Source organism: Trichosurus vulpecula, chromosome 4 (genome assembly GCF_011100635.1).
Source record: "Trichosurus vulpecula isolate mTriVul1 chromosome 4, mTriVul1.pri, whole genome shotgun sequence".
NCBI classification, from domain to species: domain Eukaryota; kingdom Metazoa; phylum Chordata; class Mammalia; order Diprotodontia; family Phalangeridae; genus Trichosurus; species Trichosurus vulpecula.
In genome coordinates this window covers 200,675,419-200,698,075 of record NC_050576.1, presented here as the reverse complement: position 1 = coordinate 200,698,075, position 22,657 = coordinate 200,675,419, and the positions used below count along the sequence as shown (strand labels likewise).

The following is a 22,657-nucleotide window of genomic DNA, read 5'->3' as shown; positions in this document are numbered from 1 at the left end:
ACGCACAAACTTTGTTAATTTGTGGGACACGATGACACAGCCGTAGGGTACCGGGGACAGACTGGCACCCGGATAGCTGAGAAGCGGGGATTGCGTGTGGGCTAGCTCCCAGAGAGCGGAGAGCCCAGTGTCCGGAGGAGTGGAGGTGGAAGCAGCAGACCAGCCCCTGGAGGCTGCTCCCGAAGGCCGGGGGAGGTTCCAAAGTGGGGAGGGCACGGAGTGGGTCCCCGCTGCAGCTGGCAGGGGCGCGGACACTGGTCCCGCGCGGTGGGCAGGAGGAGGAGGTGGAGGAGGAGGGGCCGCCGGCTTCCCCCTCCCCTTTCTCCGCCTCCCGGGTCCGGTGCCCTTGGCCTCGAGCGCGTCGTTGGTTTCCGGTTGTCAGGCAGCGGCCGACTGGGCGGCAGCTGAAGTGGGAGGGAGGATCGGACGCTGGTGGGTGCGGGCCTGAGCCCTCCGAGCCGCAGCCAGCATGAAGGACAGCGCGGACTCCAAGGACCAACAGCTCACCGTGAGTCCGGACTCCTCGTTCTCCTCCCTGTCTCGCTCAAAAGCCGGATTTCCCCTTACACTTACACCTGCACCCACACCTATACCTGCCTGCCTACACACACACACACACACACACACACACGCCCCTCTTCCCCACATGCCCCTTTCAACTCAACTCACCCCCTCCTAACAGACCCTCCCTTCCATATCTGTACCCCAACTCCTCGACCCATCCCTAGAAGCAGGCCCCCACCCACACACCACCTCCCAAATTCTTCGACTCCCCCTCACCCCAGAACAGAACCCACACACACATTCACTTTCCAGCCTCCTAGGACTTCTCACACTCTCCCCCCAGAGCAAAGCCCCTTCACCCTATACCTACCCAAACTCAACTCACCAGTGCCTAACCCCTTATACTCCCATCCATCAAATTCACGAACCTACTCCAGCTAAAATATATACCTATCTGCACACTTTCCCCCAGCTTCCCCAGACTCCCCAAACCCCTGCCCAGAAGCCCTCCCATCTTCCAACAATCTGCTGCTGAGCCCCCCACCCCCATACAAACACATAAGACTACATGCACATGAGAGTGATAGCTCTCCAGTAGAGGAAAGAAAAGGAATGGTTTCATTAGATGGGGTGATGGGGCTGCCAGTCTGTCTGGATTTTGTGAAGTTTATTATCTTGGCTCTGTGAACTTTCTCTAAATTGGGGCTGGGGGGCATCCTTGCTCGCCTCCTTAGACACACCTCCTCATTCTTTTCCCACCTGAACCTGAGATGTCTGGAAGTGTCCTTAGAGAGAAGTGAGATCACAATCTACGCCGCTAACATTGCATGTCTCTTATTACATCTGTGGGACTCCCCTCATCCCCCTCTCCCAGAATTTGTGCTGGCGTATCTTTATGCCAGTACCATCTATCTCTCTTCATTTCCTTAGCCCGCAGCAGCTGCCATGCTTGTGTAGAGGCTGGGATCAGGTTTGCTTCTATTTCCTCTCGGCAGAGGGGAAGCAAGAGAAGGAGGAAAAGGAAAGTTGAATCTCTCTATTCAGATCCTAGTGGGTGTCTTGCCCAGGCAGCATCGTGGGGTGAAGGTGGCTAAAGGGAGCTGAGAATAAGGGCAGACAGACACAGGGATTACTGGAGAAAACCGTTGCCCTTGCCTCAGATGAAGTCTACAATGTAACTCAAGATGTGCAATTCAGAACTCTATTTCATGGAGAAACTTGGACTACTATGATGGTTTTTATGCATTGTAGGGTCTGTGATGAATCTGGTGTGTATGTGTGTGTGTGTGTGTGTGTGTGTGTTTTGAAAGCACAGATTCTTCTGATCAATGCCGTTTAAAATTAAAAACACAAAACAAAATGGGTTAGGGCATTAAGTGACCCATTGACCCTGACCATCTATCTCAAGGCTTTGATGGTGTATAGCCAGACTATGAATAGCCTACCTCCCTGTTGCTACTTTCTGTTGCTTGCAGAGACATCATTCCAGGGGTTACTCCAATCTCTGACCTTCTCCACCCCCCTACCTACATACATTTAATATTCCTCTTCTCTTTGAGGGGGTAGGGTGGTACAGTAGTTGAACACCAGAGTCTGGAAGGTCTGGGTTCAAATGCTGCCTCAGATACTCTGTGAACCTGGGCGAGTCACTTAGCATCTCTGTGCCTCAGTTTCCTCATCTATAAGAGGAGGGGTTGTACTTTATGACCTTGAAGCTCTCTTCCAGCTCTAAAACTACAATCCATTAATCCCCAAACGTCCTACAGTAGAGAACTCTGTATAGACCATCCATTAGCAGCAGGTGGGTGGTGATGCAACCCAGCAATAACATCTCACCAAGAGATACGTTGCTATTGCAGCAAAGTCTCTAATACAGAGATGGGACTCTTGCCAAGGCCCTGACCTCAGCTCTCCAAAGCCGCTGGGAGCTGGAACATCCTCTTTGACAGTTTAGAATCTGTCCATTTGAAAATTGGCTCACGAGTGGGTAGTTATGCAGATTGGGCTGGAGCGGGGTGACCTTCCTCTTCCCATCAGCAGGGTGTATAGCTAAGGCAACTGATGAATATGAGCTGGCTGGTGTTGTCTCTCCCCTTGGAAAAAGAGAATGGTTATTATTAGGAACCCTTATGCGATTGTGAGCAGGTGCACTCACTAGGAATTTCCTCATTAGGGACATCTGTTGAGAGAACAACTTGGTCAAACAGAGTGTCAGAGACTTTGTACCAAAGAAAGTTACATGGGTGTCGTGGAACAAGCTTTGGCAGTTTGAATCAGAGGGTCTGGGATTAAACACTAACTCTGCTATTTATGACCTGTGACTACGTATATGCAAGTCACCTCATTTCTGTGGATGGACTAAATGATTTTAAGGTTCCTTTCGGCTCTAAATCTATGATCTTTGATTAAGGAAGCAGCATGGTACTATGGTGAATGCTTCATTTGGATTGAGAAGACCTGGGTTCAAATCTTGCTTCTATTCCTTACTACCTGTGTGGCCTTGGTCGAATCACTTAATCCTTCTAGGCCTCCATGTTCTTATTTATAAAATGAAGTGATGGGTCTAGATCGGAGGTGTCAAACAAGAAGCCAGCAACACTTGAGTGCAGGGAACCAGATTAAAATGTAATTGTTAAATATTTGACAAAATAAAAATACAATAAAACATAGATAACCTTACATTTAAAAATTACGTCAATGTACAACCTATGGGATACTTCCGTAGAGATTACTCATCCCAGTTTCTGTTTGAGTTTGATGCCATTGGTCTAGATGATCCCTAAGGTCCTAATTTTGTGATTTTATGAAACTGCCATCTCCCTGGCTCCAGTATTCTTACAATTCTTACTAAAATTCTAAAATTCTGTTTTGGAAGGAGGGACTGGTGGGTGGCACCATTGTGCTGCACTGACTTTTTAATCACAGAGTATTTACAGCTGGAAAGAATCTTAGAAATAATTTAGTCCACCCAGAGATATGAAGTGACTTTCTTACAAGTAGTCACGGGTCGTGAACCCAGACCTTCTGACTTAAAACCCAGTGCTTATTTCACAAAACCTGTATAGTTTCTTTGTGCACAAAGAGGAGGTACTGTTAGATTCACAGCCACACTGATCACTCTGTGCCGCAGCATGTGCAACATCTTTCTGCCTTCTTCCTCCCAGAAGCAGAAACGTGGGACTAAATGGAATTTGTATTATTTAGGATTGCAAATGGAAGACCCTTTTGGCATATGTACATTCCTCTCTGCTCTGCTGACTTTACCCTAGCCATCAAAACAGCCCTCCCGATTCCCCTTGTCATCACTGGAGTGTCTAATCTCCAGGCATACAGACACTCCTGTTTAGGTGTCAAGAGACATGAAGAAGCAGATCACAGGGGAGGTGCAGGTGTTTAATTTGGCCATACGTCTGAGCGAAGCAAGGCTCACAGACAGAGCTGTCTCCGGAGGCTCTCCCTGGAACTGTGGGCTCCCACAGGACAGGCACCTCAGGGGCTCTCAGGGAAATCTAGAAGTCTGGGTAAAACTTAAGACACTGAATAATCGCATACACGCCTGATTCCCTGCATGCTAAATGTTTAGCAGGGTGACGATGGTGGGAAATGGCATCAGTGCTAGGAACAGCCAGTCTTGGGGCTCAGAGGAGAGAAACGTGAAAGAAAGGGTCTTTTTGGTGACCACAACTGGGTACCTGTGACTCAGGGCTGATGTGGGAGTTAGTCAGAAACAATCGGCAAGAATATATTGAATACCTACTATGTGCTGTGCACTGGAGATTCAAAGAAAGGCAAAAGACTGTCCCTGCTATGAAGGAGTTCATGTGTAAGCAACCATGTACAAGCAAGATATAGACAGAATAAATTGGGATAATCAACAGAGGGAAGGCACTAGCTTTAAGGGGGATCAGGATCCATCCCTGACATGTGGGCTGAGCATCCGACCCCCTAGATCCATCCCTAGTGCCAGACCGCTCCTCCTTTCCTCCTGTGGAAAAAGGTACCAACTGTGGAAGATTCCCCATTGGCCTCTGGAAAATTCTAACCCTGCCCAAGGTGTGGCCCTGTCTTCTCTCCAGGTGTTCACTCTCTTTCTTCTAGGAAAATATTCAAATGTACTCAGTCTTTCTTTCTTTCTTTCTTTCTTTTTTTTGGCTTTTTTTTGGGGGGGGCAGGGCAATTGGAGTTAAGTGACTTTCCCAAGGTCACACAGCTAGTACATGTGTCAAGTGTCTGAGGCTGGATTTGAATTCAGGTCCTCCTGACTCCAGGGCCGGTGCACTGTACCACCTACCTGCCCCCATACTCGGTCTTTCTGCCCTAAGTTGGGTCTGACTTGGCCACAAGCATGGATTCTTTAAAACAGGCTAGGTGTGGGGGTATAGAGGGTGACTCAAGGGAATCTAACTGTTCAGCTCACCTTGGATAAGAGAATAGGGTCCCTGGAGGTGGCAGTACAAAACTCACAATCATACCGTGCCCAGTTTGCCCAGCCCTTATCTGCAACTGCCATATGAATGCAAAGATTATTAATTCCATTTTACAAATGAGGAAACCCAAACTCAGAGAGGTTAAATGATGTGTCCTCAGTTACAAAGCTAGTGAATGACAGAACTGAGACCAGAAGCCAGCCTGTGACTCCAAGTCCAATGCTCTCTCCACTACACCATTTTGCCTCCTTTTACTCACTGGATACTCAATTGACACCATTGATATCACCATATAGAGGCAGCAGGGTGGCGCAATGTTGGTCCTAGAGTTAGGAAGACCTGAGATTGAATCTTGCCTTGAGCAAATCACTTAACCTCTGTCTGCCTCAGTTTCCTCATTTGTAAAATGGTGATAATAATAGCATGTACCTTCTAGGATGATTGTGATTGAGGTAACAGGTAAAGAGCTACATAAAGCTAAAAGTGCGATAGAAAAGCTGGCTATTATTGTTGGTATTGATATAATTATCATTATTATAAAGGAGACCCTGGGGTTTTCATTGCTGATCGCCTCATGGATATGTTAAGCCCATCCCACATTTGCACTGGCCTAGCTCCATGAACCTAGCCCTTGGGGCAAGTGACACAGAGGGAGAAGTGATGACTTCCCCGCCCCCCTCTCTCTGTCTCTCTCTTTCTCCCTTTCTCTCTCTTCCTCCCTCTCTGTATCTCTCTCTGTCTCTGTCTCTCTCTGTATCTCTCTGTCTCTCTCTCCCTCCTTCCCTGTCTCTCTTTCTCTCTCTGTCTCTCTCTCTCTCTCTCTCTATATATATATATATACACATTTATATCTCCTGCTCTCCCTCTACCTCTCTCCTCTCTCCCTCTCTTTTTCTCTCTCTCCCTCCCTCTCTGTCTCTCTCCTTCTCTCTTCCTTTCTCTTTCTATCACTGTCTCTCTCTTTCTCTCCCTTTCTCTTTCTCTCTCTCTTCCACCCTCCCTCTCTGTCCCCCCCCCTCTCTCTTTCTCTCTGTCTCTCTCTTTCTCTCTCAACACACACACACACTCCTCTTTACATACTCTCTGTTCCAATAAAGCTGACCTGCTAGCTGTTTCTCCTACATGACATCCTATCCCTTACCCCCTCATCTTTGCACAAGTGGTCCCAAAAGCCTGGAATGCACTCCTTTCTCCCCTCCACCTTTTTGAATCTATAGGTTCATTCAAGGTGCAGCGTGGGTACCACTTCCATCACAAAACCTTTGAGGATCCTCCTCATTTTTTTTAGCATTATCTCTCTTGAAATCACCTGTTATTGCTTTCCATTCATCACTTTGTATTTACTCACTTGCGTTCATGTTGTGTCCTGCTGGTCGAATGTAAGTTCCTTGAAACCAGGGACTGTTTTGTTTTGTCCGTCTCTCGAGGGCCTAGCGCAGAGCAGGCACTCAATCACATTGAACTGGACAACTAAATGTTGTTGGCTGGAGAGCTGAAAGAAGAGTGACAGTGAATGACAGAGCCCAGCCTGTGACTCCAAGTCCAGTGCTCTCTCCACTGCCCCGTTTTGCCTCCTTTTACTCACTGGATCCTCAGTTGGCACCATTGATGTCACTCTATAGAGGCAGCAGGGTGGCACGATGCTTGTGGGGGAAGAATGAAGAGAGTGCCCAGGACAAACACGGCCCTCTCATGCCATGAGCTAATAAATGGCCCTTCTCTAAGCCTTTGGGTTCTCTGTGATGTGGGACCCATTATCCCTCACCCCAGCTTCGTTGAGCCTAACAGGAAGTCTGGCGTCTTTCTTTAGGTGGCACTCCGGGTACGGCCCATCAGTGTCACGGAGCTGGAGGAAGGAGCCACACTCATTGCCCACAAAGTGGACGAACAGGTAAGCAAAGGCCCCTGCCAAGAAAAGGCCGGGGAGGTGGGCTGATCTGGAGAACTGGGTACAAGTTATATTTGGGTTGACCGGGGAAATAGAGCCTCCCAGGCCTCCTGACCTAATAACACCCCCACCACCAGCAACCACAACAATAATAAATCATATGTATGGTTGTTTAGTCATTTTTTTCAGTCATGTCTGACTCTTCCTGACCCCTTGGGGATTTTCTTGGCAGACACTGGAGTGGTTTGCCATTTCCTTCTCCATCTCATTTTATAGATGAGAAAACTGAGATAAACAAGTGACTTGCCCAGGGTCACCCAGCTAGTAAATGTCTGAAGCCAGATTTTAACTTAGGGCTGGAGCTCTATCCTCTGCACCACCTAGCTTCCCAAATTACATTTTTAGAGAGCTTTAAATTTTATGAAGCATTTTGATCACAACAACTCCATGAGGTGGACGGTGTGTTTCACCCGTTTTACAGATAAGGAAACTGAGGCTAGTAAGAAGCAGACATGGAACTCAAATCCAGGTCCTTTGACTTTAGATTCAGTGACCACATTGCTTCCCAAAACTTTCTCTTCCTCCAACGACCATTTCCTCCTAGTTACCAGCAGGGCAGCTCGATGATACAGTGGCTAAAGTGCTGGGCCTGGAATCAGGAAGATGAGTCTTCCTGACTTCAAATCTCACCATAGACCCTTACTAGCTGCGTGACCCTGGGCAAGTCACTTAACTGTACTTGCCTTGGTTTCCTCATTTGTAAAATTATCTGGAGAAGGAAATGGCAAACCACCCCAGTATCTTTACTAAGAAAACCCCAAATGAGGTCGCAGAAGAGCTAGAGTCGACTGAAATGGCTGAACATCAATAACTTAGATGGCAGGAGGCAGTGGATAGAGTATTAGGCCTGGAGTCAGGAAGACCTGAGTTCAAATGTGGCCTTAAACACTAGCTCTGTGACCCTAGGCAAGCCATTTAATCTCTGTCTGCCTCAGTTTCCTAAAGTATAAAATGGATAGTGGATAACAATAGCACCTACCTCCCGGGGTTGTTGTAAGGACTGAATCTGTAAGGAGTTTAGCTCAGTGCCTGGCACATGGTAAGCTTTTAATAAATACTTGTTTCAGTCCTAGGTTAACAACAATATTGATAATAACAATTATAACAATGATAATAATAAAAATAAATGAAATTTACATAGCACCCTAAAGTTTGCAAGGTGCTTTCTTTACATGGGTCATCTCATTTGGCCCCCACAAGCAGCCTGGGAGGTAGGCGCTGCCTCAGAATGCTTTTATTAGCTCTGTTTTACAGATGAGAAAACTGACCGTGGTGGGGAGAAGTTGGTGACTTGTCCACAGTCACAGAGCCGGTGCCTGGGAGGGTATTCAAATCCATCTTCCTCACTCTAGCCTCTGTGCCACCAACCTTTCTCATCTTTCATTTTTCCTCTCCCGCATTCATCCCATCCAAACAGCTGCAAGGTCTTGTTAATTCTGCCTTCACAATGTTTCCTCCATCCATCCCCTTTCTCTTCACGTATGTAGCCACCATTCAGCCCTCATCACCTCTCACCTGGACGACTGGAATAGCTTCCTACTTGGTCTTCCTGCTTTCAGCCTTACCTCCTCCTTAATCCATCCTCCTCACAGCTGACAAAATAGTCACCCTAAGGCACAGACCTACATTCATACCCCACCTTCCCTGCTCACAGATCTCGAATAAAGCCTCGACGGCTTTATTTATATAAGGATAAAATACATACTCCTCAGTATTGGCACCTCAGTGTCTCCATCATGGCTCACATCTACCTTTGCAGTATTATTTTCGTATAACATCCCTTCTGATGTGGATACAAACAGTGGTCTAAGGGATGAGTTTCTCTCCCCGTTTGTCCTCTGACTTGGAGACAATGTATTTTGTTAACAAAGGTGCCCTAAGGGATGAGTTTTTCTCCCTGGAACCCCAAAGTCTCCTCCCCTTATCTTGTGTCTGGCCTGGACTCCCTTATCTTGCGTCTGGTCTCCCTTATCTTGTCCTTACCCTGTAAGACTTATCCCATCCCTAAATCTCCAACCCCCATAAGAAACCCTAAAATCATCCTACAGGCTGTATAGCTTTTTGTCTATATAAGTCTGGCCCCTTCCCTACATCAGGGCCTTTGTTCAGCTCCTTGCTATGTCTCAGGCCAGCTGCTTTTGCGTCAATAAAGCTCCCAAAGGCTACAGAAAAGGTCTAAGTGAATTCTTTCACATTTGATGGACCAGCTCTCCCAACTCTGACCTCATCACCTTCCCCTTCTCTCCCTCCCAGCTAACCCAGACTCCTAGCTGTTCTGCCAACTCAGTATTCTGTCCTTTGCCTCCATGCTTTTGTGCTCCCTCCTCATCTCCCCCTCTCAGAAACCTTTTGCTGTTCGATCATTTCAGTCATGTCGGACTCATCATGATGCCATTTGGGGTTTTCTTGCCAGAGATACTGAAATGGCTTGCTGTTTCCTTCTCCAGCTCATTTTACAGAAGAGGAAATTGAGGCAAACAGGGTGAAGTGACTTGCCCAGGATCACACAGCTAGTTTGGTGTCCGAGGCAGGATTTGAATTCAGGTCCTCCTGACTTCAGGGCCGATGCTGTATCCACTGCATCACCTAGCTGCCCCTTCAGAGTCTTTATCTTCCTTCAATACAACTCAGGTGGCATCTCTTATGCAAGACCTTCTCTGATCCCCCAAGTTGTTAATGCTTTGCCCTTTCTCAAATTACCTTGAATGTTATTTATCTGTTTGCATGGTGTATCATTCCCCCCATGTCAACCCCACCCTAGACCTGTAAGTTTCAGGAGCCTTGTTAACAACCATTATGTATGGCACATAGTAAATAGATGTTAATTAAATACAATTGAATCACCTACTGGACCCTCAATTGGAACCATTCATCATTTAATTAGTTAATCAAGAAGCATTTAAGCCACTCCTCTGTGCCTGGCACTGTGCTAGGTGCTAAGGATACAGATACAAAAAGAAATAGTCCCTACCCTCAAGGAGACAACACACATATATATATAAAGATGTATAACAGAAATCCAAGGTAAATTTTGAAGGTAAAGGCACCAGCAGCTGGGAAGCTCAGGAAAGATTTCATGTGGAAGAGTCCCTTGAGCTCAGTTCTGAAGAAAACAAGGGATTCTAAGAGGCAGAAGTGCATTTCAGTCAAGGGGCTCAGTCAATACAAAAACAAGGAGATGGGAGATGGAGCGTTACTTGTGAAGAAGAGTGAGGATACCAGTTTGGCCGGACTCTAGAGCACTGGAGGGGGAGTAAGGTACAATAAGGTCGGAAAGGTAGGTTAGGGCTTTAAAAGCTAAACAGAGGAGCTTTTATTTAATCTTAGAGATATTGGGATGTCATTAGAATTGAGTAGGAGAGTAAAATGGGCAGACCTGTTCTGTGGAAAACCACTCTGAAAGCTGTGTTCAGATGGATTAAGGAGGAGAGAGATCTGAGACAAAGAGTCCAGTAAAGACAGTGGTCCAGGTGAGAGATGATGAGAGTTTAAAGCAGGGTAATAGGCTGGTGAGAAGAAAGAAGAGGAGGGGTGTGAAAGATATGGTGGAGGAAGAAACAGTGAGATCTGGCAGCTGGTTGGATATGTAACATCCGGGAGACACAGAGTCAAGGAGAGTACCAGAGTTGTATCAGGACCTGAGAAGATGGTAGCACCATCAACAGAAATAGGGAAATTCATAAGTGGGGAGGGGGAGAGGGTTTTCGAGGAAAGAGAATGAGATTGAAGGACAGCCATGGTGATGAGGCTGTCTGGGGATCTACTGCCCCCCACCTCTTGCCGTCTTGGTGCTGCTTAGAAGTCCCTCCCTTGAGTGGTGGGGTCCCATCAAAGCAGCCAGACCTGCCAGCATTTCTGTGAAGCGAAGGAGGCAGCTGCCAATGCTGGGAAAGGTACATGTTGGAACAGGTCGAGTTATGGGTTCAGTAGGTTTGAATTCACCGGTGCCCAGTGGCTGTGATAAGAAAAATGGGAGGTGAGCAGCCGCCCTCCCCAGAGCCCAGCTAGAAGCAGCCTCGGGCCTGTAATGGACTTGTTTTTCCTTCACAGATCTTTCTGAATAGGATGGTGAGCCTGACCTCCACAAAAGGGGTGGGGTAAATTATCATGAATGCTAAGCCACTAGATGATTTCCAGGGGCTTTCTCCACCTCTGCTGCTTACTGGAAAAATGCAGGTTACCCCAAAGGTTTCAGAGCTAATGAGGAGAAACAAGTGGGTGAGGGGACCATGTTTGAGCTGGTTTGGGGAGCAGTTAGAGCTGGGTTTATATCCTTACAAAAGAATGAATTCTTCAGCACTGAGAGAGACCTTAGAGATCATCTAGTCCTTGAGTAACAGGCCCCAAGGAGTTATTTATATAGTGCTTAAAGGTTTGCAAAACACTTTACATATCTTTTCTCTCTTAACTCTCACAACTCTTCAAGGTAGGAATTATAGTCCCCATTTTACAGGTGAGGAAACTGAGGCTTGTACGCCATCACACAGCCAGAGTCTGAGGAAGAATTCAAACTCAGGTCTCACTGAATCCAAGCCTGGTGTTCTGTCCATCGTACCATCTTTTGTTCAGTCGTTTCAGTCTTGTCCAGCTCTTGGTGACTCCATTTTGGACTTTTCTTGACAAAGATATTGGAATGGTTTGCCATTTCCTTCTCCAGCTCATTTTTACGGATAAGGAAACTGAGTTAAATAGGGTTAAGTGACTTCAGGTCTGACACTCTATGCAATGTGCCTCCAGTACTATTATTATCCTATTTTACAGATGAGAAGACAGGCTGAGGGGGAATAAGTGGCTTGTACACCGTCACACAGCTAGAGTATGAAGAAGGTCTTCCTGACTTCAAGGCCATCGCCCTCTCCATTGTACCTCCTAGCTGCCTCTAGATTTCAAGGGGTCTGTGAACTGAGGAGGCCTATTTTACAGAGAGATGAGAGATTAAATGACTTGCCCAAAGCTGCATAGCTAGTAATGGCAGAGGGGTGGCCAGAAGCTCTTTTCTAGCCAATATCTTTTAAAAGGCCTAATAAAGATGATACCCAGGCTGTACCCAGAGTCTGTTACAAGTATGGATATTTCTACCACATTTAAAGAAAGACACTTAGTATTAGGGACTTAAGTTGACACTGGGGAAGAGGATATTATAGAGAGAGGTGGGAACTAGGAAACATAGACCCACCCTAAGTAAGCATAAGGGCAACTAGGCAGATTAGTGGATAGAGTACCAAGCCTGAAGTCAGAAAGACTCATCTTCCTGAGTTCAAATCCAGCCTCAGGCACTTACTAGCTGTGTGACCCTGGGCAAGTCACTTCACCCTGTTTGCCTCAGTTTCCTCATCTGTAAAATGAGCTGGAGAAGGGAATGGCAAACCACTCCAGTATCTTTGCCAAGAAAACCCCAAATGGGGTCATGAGGAGTCAGACATAACTGAAAAATGATAACAACAGACTAAGCAAACCGAAGCAATGCCCCTGCAAATTTGTATCCCTTCATTCTCATCTCAGCCCAGACAGTGTAGGGGAAAGAGCTCTAGTCTCAGAGGCTGGGCGATTCCCCTTGTATCTCTCTAAGGCTCGGTTTCTCATCTGTATAATGGGACAGTAACACTTGTGCTACCCATCCCAGCCAGTTGTGTTGTTTGTGTTGTAAGGCTGCTTTCATTATTACTGTCAATAACACCAAAGTCTCCTTTCCCATACTTGTTTATCGCCAGCTGTCAGGAGGGCAGTTCCCAGGTGATTGCTCCAAGTCTGTTGCCCTGTGTTAGGGTCTGTGAGCTGGTCCTAAGCCAGCCCTGGAGGCCTTGTTGAGGCATCTGAGTAGGATTAGATCCAGGAAACAGACTTCTTGAGGGAGTGGTGGATTGCAGGGAGGTGAAAGAAATCTGATAGGATGTTAAGGCTTATAAGGGACCGAGGGTAAGAGAAGAAGCATCTTAGTGAGTCATGATGCCTCCCCTCCTTCCTGCCCTGAAAACATCTCCTGCCCAAGCTTTTCAGACTATTTATTTGCAGGACCTAAGCCAACTGACTTTATTTACAATCTGCTAATAGGCATTTGTCTGCTTAAAGCCACCAACTGTCATCTACCCAACCCCTGCTCCTGAGGCCCCTAATTCATGCCGAGGTAGGGCAGTTAGGAAAATCAGGAAGGATCTGGCTCATCTTTTAGGGGAAGGGAGAGGAAGAACAGAAGGAGGAGGTCAGAGATTTTAGGGAAGAGATGGATGAAGAGGGAAGGATAGAAGGATAGCAGGGAGGGAGAAGACCAGGTTGGAGAGAAAGAAGGAGAGAGAGAAGGATGGAAGCAGAGCAAAAGCAGAAGGGGGAAAATGAGGAGAGGAAGAGGAGGGAGGAAGTAAGGAGAGGAAGCAGCAACTATGAGGACTAGAGGGCCAGTGGAGACTGAATGCCTCTACCCTTCAGGTAAAGTGTGGCCATCATGTGTTATACCATGCCCTTCTCCTGTGATTGGAGGAGGAGAGAAGAATTCGGCCTACTAGCCCTTCTCTTGTGGTGGAAGCCAACCACCATCTTGTGCACCACAGGGGCGTGGAACAGGGAGCTGACGTGAGCCAGCCCTGCGCTCCCACCTCTACCTCCAACCAATTACAGTATCAGCCTGAACCCATTTGTTCTGGAAAACCTGGGATTTCATGGGTATAGAGAACTCCCAGCACAGTTTATATAGTCTTAGTAGCCTGTAAGATGTTAGATAATTTGCCCAGAGTCTCACCACATATGGTGAGAGATAGAATTTGGACTCCGTTCTTCCTGACTCTCATACTGTCTCCTACTGTCTATCTGTCCTAATTCCCCCTTAGAATTATAAAATGTTAAAGACAAAAGAAACCTTAGAGGTCATTTAATTCTGAGGTGTCAAACTCAAGGCCTACAAACATTCCCAAATATACCCAAACCCGATTAAAATGTAACTGGGAAATAGTTAACAATATAAAAAAAAGTACAATAAAACATAGGTAATATTACATTTAAAAACTAAGTCAGTTTGTTGCCTGCAGGGATCCTTACACAAGATTTAGTAGCCCCTCTTTCTATTTGAGTTTGACACTACCGAGTCAATACACTCATTTTTCAGGAAACTGAGGCCCGGAGACAGATGACAATTTACCCCTCGATTGCCTCAGATGTGCTCTGTATACTTTCAGGAGGTCTTTCTAGAGGCTAGAGGAAAGACTGAGTCCTTTATTTTTATATAGGTTGCAACATTCTCTGTCTTGCCTCCTTTTCGGAGCGGGGAAGGCAGGGCAATTGGGGTTAAGTGACTTGCCCAAGGTCACATAACTAGTAAGTGTGTCAAGTGTCTGAGGCTGGATTTGAACTCAGGTCCTCCTGACTTCAGGGCCCATGCTCTACTCACTGTGCCACCTAGGTGACCTCTTGCCTCCTCTTCTATAGTGGGTAATTTAGGTTCTAAAATATGTCTTGGCCTTACCTTAATCCTTTATCATTATGATGATGATCATCATCATCAGTCCCACATATATCACAATTTGTTCAGCCATTCCGCAATTGATGGGCAATTACCAATTCTTGGCCACCCCCAAAAGAGCTGTTATAAATATTTTTGTACATGTGAGTCCTTTTCCCTTTCTAATAATCTCTTTGGGATACAGAGCTAGTGGTGGTATTGCTAGATCACAGGATATGCACAGTTTTATAGCCCTTTGGGCATAATTCCAAATTGCTCTACACAATGGTTGGATCAATTCACAACTCCACCAACAATGCATTAGTGTTCTGATTTTCCCACATCTCCAACATTTATCACTTTCCTGTTTTGTCATAGTAGCCAATCTGACAGGTGGGATATTGTGCCTCAGAGTTGTTTTAATTTCCATTTCTCTAATCTATAGTGACTTAGAGTATTTTTCCTATAACTATAGATAGCTTTGATTTCTTCATCTGAGAATTGCCTGTTCATATCCTTTGACTATTTATCAATTGGGGGATGACTTATATTTTTATAGATTTAACTCAAGCTGAGACTTTCTAAAGAGACAGGAGCTTGTTTCCTCATGAGGGACCTTTGGAAGTCTGCAGTCCCAGGCCCCCAAACGATTGGATGGATGGGCATTGACTTGTATTCCTTTCCCTTATCAGTCTCTGGTCCTCCTGACAATTTCTGTTAGAGCACCTGGGGTAGAGAATGGATATAGGCTGGGAGCTTTTGTCAGGTGAAGAGGAAAAATTCCTCAGAGGAAAGGTAAGGACAGGTATAGCCAAGTGCTACCTGTACCCTTTGCATCAGAAGACCTTCACCTTTTTGGTGTCCTGGTCCCCTTTGGCAGTCTGGTGAAGCTTATGAGCCCCTGCTCAGAATCATGTCATTAAATGCATAAAATAAAAGACCTTGGATTGCATAGGAAGTCAATAGGCTTGAAATGCAGTTATCAAAAAAAAAATACTTTTTTAAAGAGGTTCACAGACACTTCTTAGATTAAGCATTCCTGATTTATACTATACCCTCCCCTCATGCCCCCCAACAAGGTTCTATCATCACCATAGAATGCTAGAGCTAGAGGGGACTTTGGAACCCTCTCATTTTATAGAAAAGGAAACTGAGGCCCACAGAGGAATTTACTCAAGGCCATACAGTTATTGGCATCCATATTTAGTGAATTAATCACGAGTCCAGGTCAGGGGTTCTCTTATTCTTGTGTGTGTGTCACAGAACCTATTAACAGTCTGGTGAAGCCTATGGACCATTTTCAGAAAAATATTTTTAAATGCATACAATAAAATACATTACATTGAAATATACCTTCTCGAGGGGTAGAGGAGAGTCAGGAGGGAGGGGGAGAATTTATAACTCAGAATTTTTTTTAAAAAATGCTAAAAATTTTTAAATATAATTGGGAAATATTTAAAAAATATATATATATGTATATGTATATATACATACATACACACACATATGTATATATATATAGTTGTATATATAGTTATCCACATGTTTTTCCAAAAAAAAAAAAAACAAACAGGTTCACTGACCCTAGGTTAAGAACACCTGGGGAGTCAAAAAATAAGGATAAGACATGGTTCCTGCCTTCAAGAAACTTAGTCTAATAAGGGGTAATATATGGGGGTGGGGCTGGGGGAGGAAGATTACTAAGAGTACAAAGAGGTACATTTCAAGGTCTGGATAATTGAGTCAGATAGTAATACATCCTGGGTTTGCCATTCACTATATTATGACCCTGAGAAAGTTACTTCATTACTTTTGGGGGGGTGGGCAGGGCAGTTGGCATTAAGTGACTTGCCCAAGGTCACACAGCTGGTACGTGTGTCAGGTATCTGAGGCCACATTTGAACTCAGGTCCTCCTGACTCCAGGGCCGGTGTTATACTCACTGTGCCACCTACCTGCCCCAAGACACTTCATTTCTAAGCCTCAATTTCTATATCTATAAAATAAGGTGAAGCTGTAACCCATCAGAAAGAGTACTGGAAATGGGGTGTCAAGGGACCTGGGTTTAAATCTTAATTTTTCTACTTATTGAACAGCTTGGTAGAACACTGGTCTTGGAATCAGGAAGACATCTTCATGAGTTCAAATCTGGCCTCAGACACTTACTACCTGTGTGACCCTGGGCAAGTCACTTAACCCTGTTTACCTCAGTTTCCTCATCTGTAAAATGATCTAGAAAAAGAAATGACAAACCACTTCAGTATCACTGCTGAAAGAGCCAAACAAACCCCAAATGGGGTCACAAAGAGTTGGACGCTATGGGAAAATAACAACAAATCTGGCACTTCTTGGCTATGTAACCAGCTTGAGCAAGTCATCCTACTCTAAATTGCTTTTGCTTCCAGTGAAAATATTCCTAGTCAAGGCTCTACTTGCTAGAGAGGCATCTGATCAAAAAGGGGGCTAACCTGAGCCATCCTCTCATTCTGTGTTTCTTGCCTAAGCAGATGGCTTTACCTTTGCTTCTTTCTGGTCCTGCCCCTTACATCAGGATCGTGAGAGCTTTGGAGACCCCCCTTCCCAGGTACAACACCTGGGAAAGAAGGCTCTCTTAAGGGAGCAGCTGAATTCTCACAGATGCTTTTCATTTGGAAATAATGATTCCCTCACAAACTCTCACAAAACATTACTCTATTAAAAAAATTAAAACCAGAACCAAAAAACTTCAAAGGCGGTACCTAGAAAATGAAAAGATTTCGTTGGATTATTCACTATTTTCCAGACTTACTTTGGTCAAATTGCTTCCTCTCTCTGGGTTTATGTTTCTTCATCTGTAACAAGAAAAGGTTGGACTAGGTGATCTCTGGTGGTGCCTTCCAGCTCTAACAGTGTTTTCTTCGATGACTACCCACTTGACCTGCTTCTGCACCATTGTTCTTGCCTTTCTGCTCCTTTTGGAATGTCCTTCAAGCTTCCCCTCCCTCACCCAATCATCTTCCTTCCGCTCCCAAAGTCCCACCCTACAGCCCTTACTTTTTCCTGATTGATAGACACTTCACATGGCTCGTTATATCTAGCCCACCTCAACCACATTTCACTTTACATCCTGACCATCCTCTTGCCATCAGCCCTGCTGCAGCGCCAACATCTTCTTTCATCTACCCTGCTCCTGTGCTGGTACCCCCTCTCCATCTCTAGAACAAAAGTCAAACCAGTACTACCAGAAAGAATTGTCAGTCTTCTCCTTGAGGGCTCCACTCAGCATCCCTATGATTTTTCAAAACAAAGCTCCCCTCCCTGGCTACGGCTCTCCCTCGTATATTGCTTCCTTGTATTAGAATGTAAGCTCCTGAGGACAGGGATTCTCATTTTTTTTAAAATGACTCATAGAAAGGAAGAAAGGTGAAGGACGGTCCTGCAATAATGATCTTTTCTCAAGGCTCATCCTTCTTGTGCCTCTGATACTGTGGATAAACCTCGTCTCCTTGACTCTCTCTTCTCTCTGGGTTCCTGTGCTGCTGCTCCATCCTGGCTCTCCTCCTAGCTCTCTGACCACTTTTCTCACTCTCCCTGGCTGGATCTTCCACCAGGTCACTAGTGAGCATCCCTCAGGGTTCTCCCTCTATACTCTTTCACTTGGTAATCTCATCAGCTCCCATGGATTCATTTAGCATCTCTCTGCTGATAATTCTCAGATCTACTTATCCAGCCCTTACCTCTCTCCTAATCTCTAGACTTGCATCTCCAACTGCCTACTGGACATCTTGAACTGGATGTTCCGTAGACTTTTTAAATGTAAACATAAAAAATTTTGAAAAACGTAGAGCAAGGGTCCTTAAATCTCTGTGTGTGTGTGTGTGTGTGTGTTGTTGTTGTTGTTGTTGTTGTTAGATTCTTTTAACAGTGTGGTAGTCTATGAACTTTCAGAATAATTTTTTAAAATTTATAATTAAAGGAAATGCAAATTTTCAGTTAAAGTTTAGTGAAAACAAAGATGTATTTTTCCTCTATACAAGTTCATGTACTCAGACCTCCTGAAATCTATCTATGGACCCCGAGATAAGAACCCCTGCCTTAAAAGAGCCAAGTGGCACAGTGGACAGATAGAATGCAGGACTTGGAATTAGGAAGACTTGAATTCAAATCCTGCCTCCAAAACTTGCTAGCTGTGTGACCCTGAGCAAGTCACTTAACTTCTATCTGGCTCAATTTCCCTACCTGTAAAATTGAGATGATAACACCTACCTCCAGCGACTGATTAGATTAGCTCTTTGTAAACTTTAAAGCAGTACATTAATGCTAGCTGTTATTAATAAAGGTTACATAAATGCCAGCTACCATTATCACTTGGCTCCTACACCCTCCTAGAGTATTGATTGCACCCTTGCCTGGTCTGGTGGTTTCGTCTGGCCCTGTCTCATCTCCTCCACTTAACAATAAGCTCTTTTAGGGCAGCACCCAAAGCTGCCTATCACATAATAGGTTGATTAATAAGTGTTTGTTAAACTAAATTGCTGTATTAAAACAGGCTTCATTTCTAAGGGGCGTGTGTGTGTGTGTGTGTGTGTGTGTGTGTGTGTGTGTGTGTGTGTTGTATGGAGGGAGGAGGGGGAAGTTTTTCATTTTCTGAGGCCTTAAGAACTGTTGACACAGGTTCCTGTGTACCTGGAATCTAAGCAAAGTCACTTAAGTGATAATCTCTCATGGGCTACTTTCTGTCTGTACCACCTTCCCCAAATTAGGGCGGAGTGTTTGCATTTGCTTTTCTATACCAGGAAGGAACCCTGTGTGTTCCTACTCTCTCCCAGCTGGAGACAAATTGCAGGCCCAGAGAGGTGAACACACTTGCCCAAGGTCACACAGCAGATTGGCATCCCAACCCTACTGTGCTGTGTGGGGATCTCAGTTATTTAGTGCCAAGGCAGGAAGGAAGCCTCTGGCCTCTGAATTTGAGGACAGGCAGAGTGGAACCAGTGCCCAAGGCTGTTTGTTCTTAGTCTTTCTCACCTAGGAGATGGGGGGGAGGGGAATGAGAGGAGGGAAGCGTGGAGCCTGGACTCTCTAACTAGGACAGATTCCTCTGATTAAACTCCCTGCCTCAGACTGAAACCCCAGTGCTTTCCCCTTCCTGGTGTTGGGTTTCCTGGCTCTGAGACAACAGCAAGATGGTTGGGAACTCTGGAAAGGTCAAAATCTGCATTGAGATGGGAGCCAGGGCCCTAGAGGAAAGGCAAAGTTGAAGCTGGGCCCTGTAGGGCAGGCGCTCAACCTTTTCTGTCTGTTGGTGACCCCTCTAGCAGTCTGGTAAAGCCTATGGACCCTTCTCAGAAGACCCTTTTTAAGTGCAGAAAATAAAACATACCGGATAACAGAGGAAACCAATTATGTTGAAATTAAAAGGTAATTTTTTTTCCCTTCCAAGATGAGGGCTCCCTGACATCTCCCCCCTCTCCCCACCCTGGTTAAAGAATCCTTGCTCTAGAAACAGGATTATCAGCCTGATGTGACTGGCCATTGCCAGCCTGGATGCGGACGAGGTGAAGCAGACGTCTTGGGTATATGTTCCATGGGCTTTGCACGATGGCAGACACATAGTAGGTACTTAATAAATGTTTGTTGACTGACATCTACAGGGCTTCCTGCCCTTTCGCTCTCCCCTACCCTCCTCTAACTCTGAGGGCCACCCTCCCCACCTCCACCTTCCCTCTGAGGTGATGCACCTTGACTCTCTCGGGGTGATAATTTAACTCAATTGGTCAAACATTTGCCAAACACTTAGTATGTACAAGACTGGAGAGACACAAGCAAAAAAAAAGGGAAAAAATCACTGTTATCCAAAGGCTTGCATTATATTGGAAGAAGACACATACGCCCCCTTTAGATGCAGGCACCTAACATGCTGTGGGCACAGAGTAAGCAGTAATTGATAAGCAGAAGAGACAAATGGGGAGGACCTTGGGACAAACGAGTGAGGGGCAGTGAAGCCCCCTCCACACAGGCCTGGGGGAGAAGGACCGGCCTCAGTGCCCGTTTCATGGTTGTAGCAACAGGTGGAAGGTTATTTTTTTTGCCGCTGAGCTGTTTGCTCAGGCTCTGGTGGCATCCCTCCTGGTTTCACTGACAATAGGCACGGAAGAAATGCTCCTCCTGTGCCTTTCAGGATGGATACAGGTGGGACAGGAGCATTTGCTCAGGAGGAAAGTGATCTGGGAGCTGCCAGCTGTCTTGAAGAGGTTCACTCCCTAGGTTCCCTCTCCACCTCTGCTAGGGTCCACTGGGATAAGTCAAACAGGATTTAGGGCTTCAGAGCTAGAAAGGACCCTGGAGGTTTGTTTTGTTTTGTTTTTAATACAGATAAAGAAACTGAGACCCAAAGAGATGAAATTGTTTCCTGAAAGTCCTTTAGGTGGTAAATAAATAGACCAAGAGTCGAGTTCAGATCTTCTGATTCCAAATTTACTTCTCTACACAAATTCAAAAAAAGGACTCAGATATGTACTCAGGTCAAGGTGTTTGGGTCCTGCCAAAGTCTCTAGTTGTGTGACCTCAGGCAAATTACTTAACCTCTCAAAGTCTCAAATGTTCTTATTTAAAACAAAACAAAATAATAATGATGATGATGATGAAGATAACAAATATCTTGATGTAAACAGTTGAGTTCCTCGGAGGCCAGAGTAGGGTTGGAGTGAGGATTTGCTGTGCGACCTTGGGCTAGCATATTCACCTCTCTGGGCCTGCAATTTATCTGCTGCTGGGAAAAGGCTGGAATGCACAGAGTTCCTTCCTGGTATAGAAAAACAAATGCAAACACCCGGCTCTAATATGCGGAAGGCGGTAGAGACAGAAAGTAGCCCATGAGAGATTATCACTTAAGTGACTTCTCTTAGATTCCAGGTACACAGGAACCTGTATCAAAAGGCTTCAGAAAATAAACACACACACACACACACACACACACACACACACACACACATGCAAATGCACCTTAGAACTGAAGTCTGTTTCAATACAGTAATTTAATTCAATAAGCAGCTAGATGGCTGAGTGGCTAGAGCTCTGGGCCTAGAGTCAGGAAGACCTGAATTCAAATCTGACCTCAGACACTTACTAGATGTGTGACCCAGGGCAAGTCACTTAATCTCTGCCTCAATTTCCCCATCTGTAAAATGGGGATAATAAAGGCACTTTTCAGATTTATTATGAGGATCAAATAAGGTAACATTTGCAAAAGCATTTTGCAAGCTTTTAAGCACTAGCTATCATAGGATTTAGAGCTGGAAGGGGTCGTAGAGACCATCGAGTCCAACTCCCTCATTTTTTGCAGGTGAGGAAACTGAGGCACAGAGAGGTTAAGTGAATTGCCCACAGTCACACAGTTAAGCATCTGAGGCCAGATTTGAACTCAGGTGCTCCTCACTCCAGGGCGAGTCTTCTAGCCACTGCGTCACCTACCTGCCCCTCCTGTCTTCCAATGAAAGGAAATTCAGAGCACCCTGAGCATATGGAACCTATGACCTCTCAAATAGCCATGGGGGTCCACTGGCAAGAGAGATGGCCACCTCTGAGGGCCTTCTGATTTCTCCCAAGTGTCCTTGTGCAGGTGCAAATTCCAAGCCCTTCCCCTCTGATCCATGGCTAGGCTCCTGGTCACCTGGCTGGACTTCACAGAGGCCCCATTGTCTGCCTTAGCAGATAGGAATGGGGAGCAGCCCTTGTGGGGGTGTGGTGGGGGCCAGACACTGGGAACAAGGCAGGCTGGAGCACAGATGGATGGGGGCTCAGACAAAGCCCTCATTAAGAGAAGATCATGGCAGTGCCAATAATGTCCCGAGTCAGGATATGGGATAGCCAAGGGAACTCATTGCCTAAGATGCTCCGGCCTGTGGTGGGGGACTTGGGGACGTCTGAAGGTGATGAGGGTAAGAGATCAGGTGTGTGGGCAGACGCGTCCTCCACATGATGTGCCCCTCAGTCTCCCTGTGTCAGTAAAATTGCCCTCCGGTGGCTGTGGGGTTTAGGGGAGGCAGGCTGGGCTGGTGCCCGGTTACATTCCACTGGGATCCATCCAAAAAACACTCAGAGTGGTTTTGTCCTCAGCTGGGCCTGAAACTGGAGCCTAACTTATTGTTCTGCATCAGCAGACCCAAGATGGCAACCTGATCATTGAAGAGAATGTTGAGAAAAGAGCATTCTGGAGGAGACATGCCAGAGTGCTGGGAACCAGGGATCATTTGTCAATTTATTGAGTCTCTGTATCACGCCTGATGGGCAGCTGGGTGGTACAGTGGATAGTAAGGAAGACCTGAGTTCAAATGTGGCTTCAGACACTTAATAACCCTGGGTAAGTCAC

The 22,657-nt window shown here is 45.8% G+C and overlaps 1 protein-coding gene across 1 annotated transcript in view; it reads left to right on the top strand.

Annotated features, from left to right (window-relative positions):
• The first annotated feature begins 431 nt into the window (after window positions 1-431).
• KIF19 (kinesin family member 19) overlaps window positions 432-22,657 on the top strand; it is a 56,973-nt gene continuing 34,747 nt past the window's right edge. The window contains exons 1-2 of the mRNA XM_036756804.1: window positions 432-508; window positions 6,742-6,822. Of these exons, the coding sequence (XP_036612699.1) occupies window positions 470-508; window positions 6,742-6,822 (120 nt within the window). The 5' untranslated portion in view covers window positions 432-469. The remainder of the gene's footprint in view (window positions 509-6,741; window positions 6,823-22,657) is intronic.